Source organism: Carcharodon carcharias, chromosome 9 (assembly GCF_017639515.1).
Source record: "Carcharodon carcharias isolate sCarCar2 chromosome 9, sCarCar2.pri, whole genome shotgun sequence".
Lineage (NCBI taxonomy): Eukaryota > Metazoa > Chordata > Chondrichthyes > Lamniformes > Lamnidae > Carcharodon > Carcharodon carcharias.
This window is the reverse complement of record NC_054475.1, coordinates 92,173,822-92,188,370: the sequence shown is the minus strand read 5'-3', so window position 1 is coordinate 92,188,370 and position 14,549 is coordinate 92,173,822. Positions and strand designations below refer to the sequence as shown.

The following is a 14,549-nucleotide window of genomic DNA, read 5'->3' as shown; positions in this document are numbered from 1 at the left end:
CTTTTGGTCACCTGTCCTAATATTGTTTTATGTGGCTCAGTATCAAGTTCTATTTGATGATGGACCTGTGCATGGACCTCGAGACATTTTACTACTTTTAAAACACCACATAAACGAAAGTTGTTGTTGTTGTTAAGTCATATCCCCTCAGCCTGTTGTTTATTAATTAAACAATTCTAGGACAATTGGGAGCATTCAACAATTGCAGCTTGGATTAATTTGGGGCCTTTAATGAAGTGTTGCAAGATTGGAGAGAAGAACAATGGGAACAGATGGCAATCCATGAAAGCAGATTAGATGGGTGACTTAAAACTTGGTGGAAAAGCTAAGTTTTGAGAAGGATTTTTAAAAGTTGCACTTATATAATGCATTTAATGTAGAAAAAATGTTCCTGAGGCAAAAATGAATGCTGAGCCAAGGAAAAAGATTTAGGAATAGCTGACAAAAGTTTGTTCAACGAGGTGGGTTTTGAGGAGTGTCTCAAAGGAGGAAAGTGTGACGGTGAGGCAGATGGATTTAGGCAGGAAATTCCAGAGTCTGGAGCCTAGACATTATTGGTGCACAGCCACCAATAATTGGTGAAATGCACAAAAGGCCAGTCAAAGGAATGGAGAGACTTGGGGGTGAGCATTTGGAGGTCTGGAGGAGATTATAAAGAAAGGGAAAGGCTATGAAGGCAATTAAACATGACAACAATCTTAACACTGTAGGCAGTGGGGTACTGGGAGTCAATGTAGGCCAGTGAGATCAGGGTCGATAGGTAACAGGGCATGACTCTGAAAAGGATATGGGCAGCAGAGATTCAGATCAGCTGAAATTGACAAAATTTAAATGACCAGATTCCTATTGGTCTAGTCAAGTCTGGAGGTGACGAAAAGGCATGAATGAAGGTTCAGCAGAAGATTAGCTGAAGCAGGGACAGAAACAGGTGATGTTACAGAAGCAACAATGATGGAGTGGATGGGATAGGAAGCTCAGGTGGGAGTTAAGCAGGATGCCAAAACTGTAAAACGTCTAGTTCAGTTGAAAACAGTGGGTGGGGAAGGGGAAATCGAATCGAGGCAAGGGTATCGTGTTTTTGGTTTAAGATGAAAGCTTCAGAATTCTGAATGTGTAACTGGAGGAAACTTTGGCTCATCTAATGAACAAGCAATCTGACAATACAGAGGTGGTCCAAGGCAAGTAATGGAGAGATAGAGCTGGGCACCATCAATGTACATGTTCTTGGGTGATATCACCAAGGGATAGCGCATGACCAAATACAGGGCTAATGGCGAGGTGGAGGTGGGAAGAAAAGTCATTCCTGGAGATGCTACGACTGCAATTGGATAGTTATGCAAGGAACCAAATGACAGCAATCCCAGGGAACTGGGCAAGTGAGGAAAGATATTGGGGAAGGATGAGATGACTCACTGTGTCAAAAGCCAAAATGAGGAGTATTAGGGCACCCCAGTCAAAGAGGATAACATTTTTTTTTACATTGATTAGGGCCATTTCAATGTGGTAACAGGGGTGAAACCTGATTAGAGATTCAAACATGAAAGTGTGATAAAGTTGGACACAGATTTGGAAGGACATAAAATGTTTAAGAACCCATTAGGGAAAGGGAGCAAGAAAGGGTCATAGGGTGGTGGTCTGCAAAGAGTAGGCAAGGGTGGGATTCTTAAAAGGGGGCGATGCTAATGGTTTGAAAGGACAAGGGACAATACCCAAGGAGTAGGAATCATTTATATCAGCTCATGTGAGGGCCAGGAAGAGAAGCTGGCTGTTCAGCAGTTTAGAAGGAATGGGGTCAAGGGAGCAGGAGTAGGATCTCATGGATAAGCTCAGAAAAGGGATGAAGGGAGATAGAAGAGAAAATTAGAGAATTGTGAAGAATCAGGGCTGGAGCAGAGAGGAGCCAAAGGGAAGGTTTGACAAAGGGAACAGCAGAAGGCATGATTTAAATTTCAGTTATAAAATGTCCCGTGAGGTCTTCATACTTGTTGCAGGCAATAACAGAAGAGGAAGGGTAGATGGGTTTATGGAGATAGTAATGGAAAAAAGAATTCAGGAGGAGGGTTATATTTACTCTCCATGTTAGTCCCAAAGTAATGAGCAGAATTGCCAGAGTGAGGCTCAACTTGATGGGGTCCTGCCAGATCGGTTGATGGATGTTAAACCAGTTGTCAGATAAGCTCAAATGTGCACCCCTTGGACTTGAGAAGAAAGATGTGGACCATATCAGGAAAATTGAATGGGATGGGAGAGAGAAAACATTTTACTGGGGACATAAAAGAATTCATAGCTGTGCTTTGTATTCAATTGGGGCTGTTCTGACGTTGGATTTGATGTCTTTATTTCCTTCTGTCAGGCTCTACAGTAGTCAGCGAATAATGTGGTTATTAGGTCATCTCTGGAAAGTGGGTGCAGTGAGGACTATTACAATTTGAAAAGATTATCTCAGAGGCAAAGTTCCTGTTGAAAATGAACCCTGTGATTCCTTTAATCTGTTCACTATATTCCAACGGAGTGACTGCTGCCAACGTGACCACCATTAAAAGAAAGTTTATGAGATTCCACTGCATATGGTCTATGTGTTGAAATATGTCTTTCTGGAGCACCAGTAGGTGACACCTTCCAGTATCTGTGTGAGCATGCGCAGGTTAAATCACTGCAGAGGGATTAACTGGAGGCACAGAGCCATGTTTTCCTGAACCTGACAGATTAATATTTTCTTCAGTGCTAAAACTGCCAGCAGCGCTTGAAAATTTGCTTGCAGCTTATTTGCATCGCTGGGTGTGCGGGTGTGGACCAGTATTGAACACAACAGATACAAGAGGACTATATCCTTTTGCCTAGTTCTGTAAATCCATGTGTCTCAGTATCAGCTCCACAGACGCCAGCTGATTTGTCGAGTGTTTTCTGCATTTTCTGTTTATATTTCAAATTTCCAGCTTATGGAAGTATTTTGTTTTACTCCCGTCTGGTATTGTACAGCCAGTAAGTATCTCATTGTTTGGACAGCATATGTACAGTACTGATAAGGACAATGCTGTCATTTTAACAGTTTTTGTGCAAATAATTGAGTGTATAGTTGGGTAGATAGTCACCCATAAGGCAAGTTTCAGTCAAAGTCAGGATGCCAATGCAATCATAAGGCTGTAGATGACAAGGGCCTTGTTTGCAAGTGAATAGACATTTAAGGGAGTAAAATGGAGGGAAAATACCTGTTAACTGTAAGCTAGTTGGTCGTGCAGACATATCTAGAAACCATAACCCAGGACAAAACTGGTGCTTGAAAGAACATGGATTAGTTAACAAATGGCAGTCAACACCAAATTGTTAAAGGAAAGTTGTATCTGACAAACTAGATTAAGTTCTTTAATGAAGTAAATGAGAGGGCTGATAAAGGAAGTGTAGTTGTGTACACGGATTTCATAAGGTGCTCAATAAAATGCAACATAACAGTCTTGTTAAAAATAAAAGTCAAAACCTATAGGTCTGTACGAGCAATGGCACTGTGGCTAAGAATCAAAAAGTAGTGATAAATGAATTGCTGTTTGAGAGACTGGAGGGAAATATACAGTGCTGTACCTCAAGGGACAGTATAATGGCCAGGGCTCTTTTAATGTATGCTGTGAATTGGAATTAGATATAGAAGGCAAAATTTCAAAGTTTACAGATCACAAAACTTGAAAATTCAGTAAACCATAAGGAGTAAAGGAGCAAACTTTAGGATAATGAGAAAGCAAAAATAAAAATACATGGAAAAACTCAGCAGGTCTGGCAGCATCTGCAGAGAGGAACACAGTTAACATTTCGAGTCCGTATGACTCTTCAACAGAACTAAGTAAAAATAGAAGAGGTAAAATATAAGCTGGTTTTGGGGGGGGGGGGGTAGAGCTGGATAGAGGACCAGTGATAGGTGGAGATAGCCAAAAGATGTCATAGACAAAAGGACAAAGAGGTGTTGAAGGTGGTGATATTATCTAAGGAATCTGCTAATTAAGGGTGGAAAGCAGGACAAGCAAGGTACAGATAGCCCTAGTGGGGGTAGTGGGGTGAAAGAATCGAAATAGGCTAAAAGGTAGAGATAAAATGAGACTGGTGAAATGGGCAGATACACAACAGATGAAATTTAATGCAGACAAGTGTGAAGTAATGCATTTTGGAAGGATGAATGAGGACTGGCAATATAAACTAAGTGGTACAATTTTAAAGGGAGTGCAGGAACAGAGACCTGTGGGTTCACAAATACAAATATCTGAAGGTGTAGGACAGGTTGAGAAGGCTGTTAAAAAGGATATGGGATCCTGGGCTTTATAAGTAGAGTCATAGAGTACAAAATCAAAGAACTTAACTAAGCTAAACCTTTATAAATCACTGATTAGCCTCAGCTGGAATATTGTGTCCAATTCTGAGCACCACACTATAGGAAGGATATCAAAACCTTGAAGATGTTTATCAGAATGGTACCAGGGGTGAGCAATTCAGTTATGTGGCAAGACTCGAGAAGTTGGAATTGTTCTTAAAGGAGAGATGGATCATAGGAGATTTAACAGAGGTGTTCAAAGTAATGAGAGATTTTGAGAAAATATTCCACTGGCCAGAACGGTTAATAAGCAGAGGACATGACTTAAGGTCATGAGCAAAAGAAGCCAGGTTTGTTTAAAGCTAATAGGGAGTTTGTTTAAAAATTTATTTTAAAAAAACACAGCAAGTTGTTGATTTGGAAAGCACTGTCTGAAAGGATGGTGGAAACAGATTCAGTAGTAGCTTTCAAAAGGGAATTGGATAAATATATGAAAGGAAAAATCTGCATCACATTGATGAAAATGCAGGGCAGTGGGACGAATTGGATGGTATTTTCAAAGAGCTGACACAGACATTAGGCCAAATTGGCCTCATTCTGTGGTGTAACATTCTATTCCATGTTATGCAGGGAGGGGTGATGACAGGTTGGTTGACATGCAAAGTCAAAAGGGACAATGTTGACTGAGGTGAGCAGGACAAGAAATAGGTTGGCGTGGTTAACCTCTAACAGGTGCTGGTGAGAAAGTTGATCAGAGGGGAAGGTGACAACCTAGGTTGTTGCTTGTAGGGAGGCAGCAGCGAGTGAATGTCAAGAAAGGTACAGAGGTAGCTCTGGGCTAATCCAAGGCAGATTCATGCCTGGGACAGAAGTAGGATAAGACAAATATAAGAAATAAGAACATAAATTTAAAAAAATAAATAAGGAAGGCAGTAACGGGGTGGAGTCAGATTTGGGGTTCAACATGCCCAACAGGGAAATGAAAGCTAGCACGACAGGCTGACAGGAAGGGAAGATGTACAGAAGAACTTGACAGCTGCTAAGAGATAAGAAGATAGACAGAATAGGTTCAGGTCCTGTGTGGCAGCCAAATGCACATGAACGAACACAGTGAATTAGCTGTACATCGTTATAGCTGAGATTAGAAGAGGCACAGCCTGACAATTCTCTGTTTACTATGAGGCTGTGAAATTCACATAGACCAAAACTTCAAGAAATTGTTACACTTGGTATTCTGGGTACTTTTTTTATTCTTTCATGGGATGTGTGCGTCACTGACAAGACCAGCATTCACTGCCCATCCCTGATTGCCTTTGAACTGAGTGGCTTGCTAGGCCATTTCAGAGGGCAGTTAAGAGTCAACCACCTTACTCTAGACCAAGTCACATGTAGGACAGATTTCCTTCCGTATAGGATATTAGTGCAGCAGATGGGTTTTTGACAACAATCAACAATGGCTTCATTGTCACCATTACTGAGACTAGCATTCAATTCTAGATTTAATTGTATTTTAAATTCCACCAGCTGCCATGGTTGGATTTGAACCCACACAGCATTAGCCTGGACCTCTGGATTACCAGCCCAGTGACATTATCACTATGTCACCCCTCCACCCCCTGTTACAATAAATCAAAGTAAGCAACAATCCACCCACAGATGTAAAATTTCACTAGAACAGCAATCTCAATAAAAACTAAAGCACTCCACAAAGCAAAATTGAAAAATTCACCAGAAAGTATTCTTGATATATACATACATAAAGCAAGCCACCCCTACCACCCCACAAGTTCAATGAGTATAGGCAGCTCAGCCAGTGTTTAACACAGTCACACTCTCAGCACTTTCCCATTTAGCATACAGCTCTCCTTGGTAAGAAAAGAGGTGGAGTCTGTTTAAGAATAAGGTGGTAGCTGGAAGCACTATCAGCAACAACAGGGTAAAGGGTGGGAATGATGCATAAAGAGTATCAAGTTTGAATGGGTGTGGGAGGGAATATAAAGCAGGACAATCTTGCAGAAATATTCTGAGATGAAGCAATGAAGACAATTTTACAGGTGATGTCGAAGGGGACTGGAAGATCAGCACAGACAGTAATGATGGGCCTAGGGGACCAAATATTTTTAGTTCTTGTATGTCAAAGGATAGAGGAAAGCCAACAATAAAGATATTAGAAAATTAAAAGTCCAGCGATGACTCATAATAGGATTAGAATGGGAAGAGGCATGTGTGAAACATAAACATGAATCTGTTGACATGTTACTATACCATAAATATTTATTTATGGCATACTTATGCAAATATTACTTTGTAATACTTAACACTAAGGATGGTCATTCTGATAACAATAAATTGATGGCCTAAACTAAAACTTTTGTCCAAATTTCTGCTTAGACCGCAGAACCACAAGTACCCGTCACCACATTTTCCACTTCGGACACAATTCTACTTACCCAATTCGAATACTGTCCGCTAACACCCCAAAAATGACCAATCACAGCTCCCCGCGTGCTCCTGAGGCGTTACCTAACACGGAAGTTTCAAGCTCGCTCCCATTGTCACGCGGTGTTTGTTGTGATTCCGTTGCGCTCTGTGATTGGCTGAGAAGCCGAGAGTGCTTCGGGTTGCAGTCAGGGGCTTGGGAGACGTCAGGTGACAACAACCGCTCCCGGCTACTATCGGCTGTTCAATCCTTTCCATCCATCCCAAATCATCACCGAATTCACCCAGATCACTCCTGAACCTAACCTGTTTTTCCTTCTCCCCGCCCTCACCAACTAGAGTCCACCAGACAACTTCAGTCCACAACGGTTGTTGCATCTACCTCACGGGCGTTAACGACAGTTCAAATTCAATTGGCTCGCGCCAATGCTAATCAAGCATTTGCGCCAATCAGATCCTTATAGCCCGCCCTCAGTTCGCTAATTGCCGAAAACAAACGTCAGTCAGGGGTGGATGAGTCTGCCCCAAAATGACGGGTCCATCGCCTAATTGGTCTAATCATCCGTCAGTCATCGAGGCGACCCTCCCCCGCGCAAATTCGGTTGTCCCGGCAGTCGAGATTTCGGACATAATTAAATAATTAAATATAAAATTTAAGGCGGCTGAATTCCTGTTGCGATCAGCAGAGAAGCCGAGCATCGGCAAATTGCTATAGTAAGAATAGATTGACAAGCCAGTGCGATGCCTTACCTATTAGCTCGGCGATTGCGCTAAAAGGCCAGGTGTGACTGGTCGAGTTCGTGTGTAAGTAGGTGGGGCTCATCTGAAGAACAAAATAAAACATCGTCAGCGTTATTTGGCAGATGTGCAACTCAGCTCCGTCTGATTCCGGCTGTTATTACGTTATTATTCAGCTTACCGCACTGAGGCGAATCCCATGCTCACTCAGCCTCGCCATGTTTGATCAAGAGTTCTCCGTTTCCCAGGTGAGGGCGCAACGTTGTCAACGGCGGTGGAATGCCGTACATCATGGTGTCTTCCATCAATGGGGGAACTGCCGTACAGTGCAATGCTTTCTGTGAGGATGCCGTACAACATGGCGTCTTCCATCAAGGGGAACTGCCGTACAGAGCTATGCTTTCTGCGTGGGGATGCCGTACAATATGGTGTTTCCCATCAATGGGCAAACTGCCCTACAGCGCAATGCTTCCTGAGCGAGGATGCCGTATAACATGCCAATTTCTGCACGACGCAGTTTCATCAACGAACTAGAGAAAGAATCATTACTCAACATTCTACTCCACATTTACTTTATGTTGAAATTTAAAATGTGCTGCAAATGTTTTGGAAGTAGCAATTTTGCTTTTTTTATTACTTCGTAAGATGTGAGCCTCGCTGGCCCTGGCCCCAGTTGTCCGCCTCCTGCGAGCAGCGGAGAGAGCGATGTTAACAAACATCAGTGAGTGGGACTTCCTCCTACCTCTCCCTGGACCATGACCCCACCACTGAACATCAAGCCATTGTTTCCAGGACTGTCACTGACTTCATCTCCTCTGGGGATCTTCCTCCCACAGCTTCCAACCTGATAGTCGCCCAACCTTGGACGGTCCGCTTCTACCTCCTACCCAAAATCCACAAACAGAAATGTCCCGGTAGACCGATCGTGTCAGCTTGCTCCTGCCCCACAGAACTCATTTCTCGTTATCTTGACTCCCTTCTCTCTCCCCTTGTCCAGTCCCTTCCCACCTACATCCGTGATTCTTCCGACACCTTATGTCACATCAACAATTTCCAGTTCCCTGGCCCCAACCGCTTCCTCTTCACCATGGACTTCCAATCCCTCTACACCTCCATCCCTCACCAGGATGGTCTGAGGGCCCTTAGCTTCTTCCTCAAACAGAGGCCCGAACAATCCCCATCCACCACTACTCTCCTCCGTCTGGCTGAACTTGTTCTCACACTGAACAATTTCTCCTTCAACTCCTCTCACTTCCTCCAAATAAAAGGTGTGGCTATGGTACCCGCATGGGCCCCAGCTATGCCTGTCTCTTTATGGGTTATGTGGAACATTCCTTGTTCCAGTCCTACTCCGGCCCCCTTCCACAACTCTTTCTCCAGTACGTCGATGATTACTTCGGTGCTGCTTCATGCTCTTCTCGGGACTTGGAAAAATTTATTAATCTTGCTTCCAATCTCCACCCCTCCATCGTTTTCACGTGGTCCATCTCTGACACTTCCCTTCCCTTCCTTGTCTCAATCTCTGGTGATAGACTGTCCACCAATATCCCTTACAAGCCTACTGACTCCCACAGCTACCTCGACTACAGCTCCTCACACCCTGCTTCCTGTAAGGACTCCATCCCATTCTCTCAGTTCCTTCGCCTCCGTCGCATCTGTTCTGATGATGCTACCTTCAAAAACAGTTCCTCTGACATGTCCTCCTTCTTCCTTAACCGAGGTTTTCCACCCACGGTCGTTGACAGGGCCCTCAACCGTGTCCGGCCCATCTCCCGCGCATCCGCCCTCACGCCTTCTCCCTCCCAGAAACATGATAGGGTCCCCCTTGTCCTCACTTAACACCCCATCAGCCTCCGCATTCGAAGGATCATCCTCCGCCATTTCCGCCAACTCCAGCATGATGCCACCACCAAACACATCTTCCCTTCACCCTCCCGCACCCCCCCCCCTTTGACATTCCGTAGGGATCGTTCCCTCCAGGACACCCTGGTCCACTCCTCCATCACCCCCTACTCCTCAACCCCCACCTATGGCACCTCCCCATGCCCACACAAAAGATGTAACACCTGCCCCTTCACTTCCTCTCTCCTCACTGTCCTAGGGCCCAAACACTCCTTTCAAGTGAAGCAGCATTTCACTTGCATTTCCCCCAACTTAGTCTACTGTATTTGTTGCTCCCAATGCGGTCTCCTCTACATGGGAGAGACCCAACGTAAACTGGGCGACCGCTTTGCAGAACACCTGCGGTCTGTCTGCAAGAATGACCCAAACCTCCCTGTCGCTTGCCATTTTAACACACCACCCTGCTCTCTTGCCCACATGTCTGTACTTGGCTTGCTGCATTGTTCCAGTGAAGCCCAACACAAACTGGAGGAACAGCACCTCATCTTCTGACTAGGCACTTTACAGCCTTCCAGACTAAATATTGAATTCAACAACTTTAGGTCTTGAACTCCCTCCTCCATCCCCACCCCCTTTCTGTTTCTCCCCCCTTTTGTTTTTTCCAATAATTTATATAGGTTTTTCTTTTCCCACCTATTTCCATTATTTTTAAATCTCTTATGCCCCCCCACCCCCACTAGAGCTATACCTTGAGTGCCCTACCATCCATTCTTAATTAGCACATTCGTTTAGATAATATCACCAAATTCAACACCTCTGTGTTCTTTTGTTCTTTTGTCTGTGACATCTTTTGATTATCTGCTCCTATTACTGCTTGCTTGTCCCTACAACCACACCACCCCCTCCACTTCTCTCCCCCCACCCCCACCCCACCTTAAACCAGCTTATAATTCACCCCTCTCCTAGTTCTGTTGAAGGGTCATGAGGACTCGAAACATCAACTCTTTTCTTCTCCGCCGATGCTGCCAGACCTGCTGAGTTTTTCCAGGTAATTCTGTTTTTGTTTCGGATTTCCAGCATCCGCAGATTTCTGTTTTTATATGTGAGTGGGAAGTGGCAGAATGGGCAGTGGCAGTGGGCGGGAGCAGCAAAGAACGGGAGGTTTTGGGAAGAGGGTGGCGGGGACCGGATGCACAATTGTGATGTCAGTGGCGGCAGAAGCCTTGCCTCCGCTGGGGAATGACCTGGGAGCTGCGGTCCTGTTGGGAGGCAATAATTAAAAGTGGAATTGTTAAATCTCAGCTGTGACTTCAAGGCTATCTCTGAAACCTTTCCTACCCATGTCCTCCATTTAGTTATTTATAATCTTGCCCCGATCAGCTAAAGTCATGAAGCACTAAACTCAAGTGATGTATTTACTGTAACATGACTGAATGATTAAATAAATTAGTCATTTAGCCGAGGTCCTTGTGTTCAACACCTCTGATGTTGTTATGAAAATTGGACTTTACAAGATGGTTATGTTTTTTAAAGTGTCTCCTTTAATTTAAGGTGAAACAGAATTGAACACTTCTGGATAGGGCGATGGGGTCGTACTGAACCTCTGCCTGGAAACAGACCCCCATGGCCATGGGAAAAGAAAAGCAAACTGAATCCTATTGAAAATCAACTGACAGTTTTCACACCTTGTCATGCAAAAGGCACAGCTGCCTTTTGGAGATAGGCACAGAGACACTGAGTGAGAGAGACAAGGCAGATGCTGCTATGTGGAAAAGTAACAAAGCTGCTGCTACGAAGAGCAGGATGAACTGTTTGCGTTAACAATTAAGCAGATTGCTTGTAACTGCTCGTATTCTGCTTGAAGAGGCCCGAACAGAGAGGACTTTTGAGTTTTAAGGGACAAGGAGTCACTGAGGTGGGCCTTGTAGGCGAGAGTTGGTGCTGAATGGAACAATTTTCGAAGGACACTGGAGGATTTGACCTGGTGTGGCAGGGGGAAGTGGACCTGCTGGAAGGCTGGGAGTAACTTGGAACTTTACATCTGCTAGAAATTAGGTGTACAGAAAACAAGAGGTTGTAGGAAGATTGTGTTAATTAGTTGATGTGAAAATACCTCTTTAGTTTGGTACATTAGTTGCCTGTTAAGTAATGTTTGATGTTTAAGAGTACAAGTCTAAAAATATGAAATTTTCTCCTTTTAGTAATTTCCAGTAGTTGCTGGGAAATTCATCTTTTTTTAAAAAAATCATTGATCTCCACGGGGATTGGAACAATGCCACTTGTTCCAGTTTCTTTGCCCAATTAGTCCCTGTGTCAGAGAGACCACTCTTCACTGCTCCGCTTGTGATTGACGACCAGCAAGTTCTTTCCGTATCTCTTGCAATTCTGGTTTATTGCTTGGCTGTACATGAGCTGACCATGGTGTTAGCACTCTGGAGACATAATACCAAGACATTAGGCACCATGATCCCATCACAATATGTCCAACGCAACACAAAAGGACACACAATTTGGTAGCACAGTATTTGCGATACTATGCATGCAGTTTAGAAGCAAAGAGGCATCCACCCTCCTCCAGTTGTCATTGTTTACCATTCATTGCTGCATCCAGGAGGCAACAGAGACTGTATGCAAGGAGAGGGTATTGCATACATGTAGCTTTGTGGGCAATGAATCTCAATGCTGAAATACATTGGTGCTGCAAAGTATACCTTGGCTCAATATGCAGCTGGTATGTGACCACACCCAGCTCACCATGCTGGTAAATACATGTCATCCTGGCAGCAGCATGATACCAGTTGGCCAGTCTGCACTAATTGGCTGCCCAAGATCTTTAGGCCAAAGTATCAACAATGGCGATTCATTTTATACCTGACTGATGTCTCCCTCCACAACCCAGTCACTCATCACCAACACTCATATGATGAGACCTATGCTACTGCAAGAAATGTCATTGAGAAGCAATTTGGAGCTGTTCTGCTGCCTCAAAAATTAAAGTTATCACCTTAATTTTACAATGGTCCAGCATTTAACATTATTTCTATTAACGGTGTCCCATTCCTTCACAGAGGGCTTCCAGTGATTGAGGGATCTAGAATGAGGGTCACATGTAAGATTAAATGCAAGAAATTTAGGACTGAACAGGAAACATTGTTGGGGCCGGTTAGCTCAGTTGGCTAAATGGCTAATGTGCGGATCAGATTAGTGCCAACAGCAGTGTTTGATCCCCATTCCAACTGAGGTAGGTTCAGGACCTGCCTCCTTACCCTACCTGTAGTAAAAATCATGGCACTTTGCTGTGGTTTGAAAAATAACCACCAAGGACCTGCCTTCGGGCAGAGAACACGAGGAAATATACATCTTTTTTTAAACATGTTTTTCGAGGCTATGGAATACAATACTATTATTAGTGATTGAAACAGAGGCCTTGTCAACACCATTAGGTGTTGTTTGAAGGGGATATGGGAACCATGCAGGCCACATAAGAATAGGATTACTGCTTGCATGGAGGATAAACACCAATATGGCCTTGATGGTCTGAAAATTGTTTCTGTGCTGTGATTTCTGTGGAATTATACACTCAAGTTGGGATGGGGTATGATATGGAACATAGAAACAGGAATTGGTCATTTAGCCACTAGTGCTTGTTCCTTGCGCATTAGTAAAATCATGGCTGATCTATGATGCAATTTCATATACCCGCCTTCACCCCATATCCCTTAATACCTTTGGTTAGCAATAATCCATCAATCTCCACTTTAAAATTAAGAATTGACCTCACAGTAACTGCCATTTGTGGAATAGTTCTATTACCTTTTTGTGTAGAAGTATTTCCTAACTCCATTCCTGAAAAGCCTGACTATAATTTTTAGGCTACATCCCTGAATCCTAGAGACTCCAACCAGGTGAAATAGTTTCTATCTGCCCCTCTTAATATCTTAAAACTTTGATCACATTACTCCTTTAACTTACTAAATTCCATGGAATACAACCCCAGTTTGTGTAATCTACCCTCATAACTTTAATCTGAGGAGTCCAGATGTCATTCTGGTCAATCTACATTGCACTCCTTCCAAGGCTAAAATACCTGAACTAAAGTGTAGTGCCCAGAACTAAACATAGTATGAGAGGTGTGGTCTAACCAGGCCTTTGTATAGCTATATCACAACTTCTATCCCCTTCTGTTCTAGTCCTCCATATATAAAGTCTAACATTCTATTATTCTTCTTGATTAAAATATCATGGTCAGGTACAAAAAGTAATGACAAGTCTCTTTGGACCTCCACTGTTTCTAGCTTTTCCTTTTTAGATCCAAATAGATGACCTCACACCTGCCTACATAAAATCCACTTGTCAGTTTTGTTCATCCACTTAATCTACTAGTTCATCTTTCTAATTTAATGCTTTCACCCACACTTTACAATGCAGCCTATCTTTTGTAACAGCAACAAAGTTGGACATGTGGCTCTAAGTCATTAATACAGTGAATAATTAAAACCCAAGCGCAGAGCCTGATGGGACACTATCACTTGCATCCTGCCAATACTTACCCATGGTCTCCTACCACTCAATTTCCTAACTAGGTCAATAATTTGCCTTCAGTTCCATCAGCTTCAACTTTACCTGTCTCTTCAGAGGGACTTTATCAAATGTGCATCAATAGATAAACTTCTGTCCACTCTTTTAGTCACCTGTTCTAAAAATGTCATAAGATTAGTCAGTTAGAACCTGTTCTTTACAAATCCATGCTAGCATTCTGATCAGATGAAAGTTTATAAGGTGCTCAGTCACTCCTCTTAATTTTACTCCTGTAATTTTCTAACAACAGTTAAGCTAACTGGTCTATAACTCCTTGGTTTCCCCCTCTCTGCATTCTTAGATAGCACAATGATGTCAGATTTTCCCATCTGAAGAAATTGTTCCAAGTCAGGAGAACTTTGGAAAATAATAGACCTGCAATGTTTTCACCTTCCTTTAAAATCCTGAGATAGGAAGTATCCCCTCCTGCGTATTTATCACTCTTTAGTGCAATTAATTTCTTTACTACTATTTTGCTTAAGTTATTTTTTATGTATTTCTGTCCAGTTCAATACTAGTTTCTCTGTAATGTCTGGAGTACTATCTTCTTCCTGTGCTGTAAATATTGATAAATTATTCAACTTGTCCTCTGTTTCCTTTCATTGACATTATCACTCATTAGCTTGAGAAGCCTACATTGCTCCTGGTCAGTCTCTTT

General features: G+C 43.1%; 1 protein-coding gene and 1 long non-coding RNA gene across 3 annotated transcripts in view; one reads left to right on the top strand and one right to left on the bottom strand.

The window, feature by feature from the left end:
- The window catches only part of zgc:152774 (uncharacterized protein LOC553526 homolog), a 132,121-nt gene extending 124,340 nt beyond the window's left edge, over positions 1-7,781 (bottom strand). The window contains exons 1-2 of one of the 2 annotated variants that reach the window (XM_041194863.1): positions 7,653-7,781; positions 7,484-7,556 (exon numbers count right to left, since the gene is read on the bottom strand). In XM_041194863.1, the coding sequence (XP_041050797.1) occupies positions 7,484-7,556; positions 7,653-7,691 (112 nt within the window). In that variant the 5' untranslated portion in view covers positions 7,692-7,781. Of the gene's footprint in view, positions 1-6,744; positions 7,113-7,483; positions 7,557-7,652 lie in introns of those variants that run through there. The other variant, XM_041194864.1, reaches the window with a different exon arrangement.
- On the top strand, positions 7,249-14,477 carry LOC121281831. Its single transcript, XR_005943955.1, has 2 exons — positions 7,249-7,719; positions 10,865-14,477. It is a non-coding gene; the product is annotated as an uncharacterized LOC121281831 (long non-coding RNA).
- The last annotated feature ends 72 nt before the right edge of the window (positions 14,478-14,549 follow it).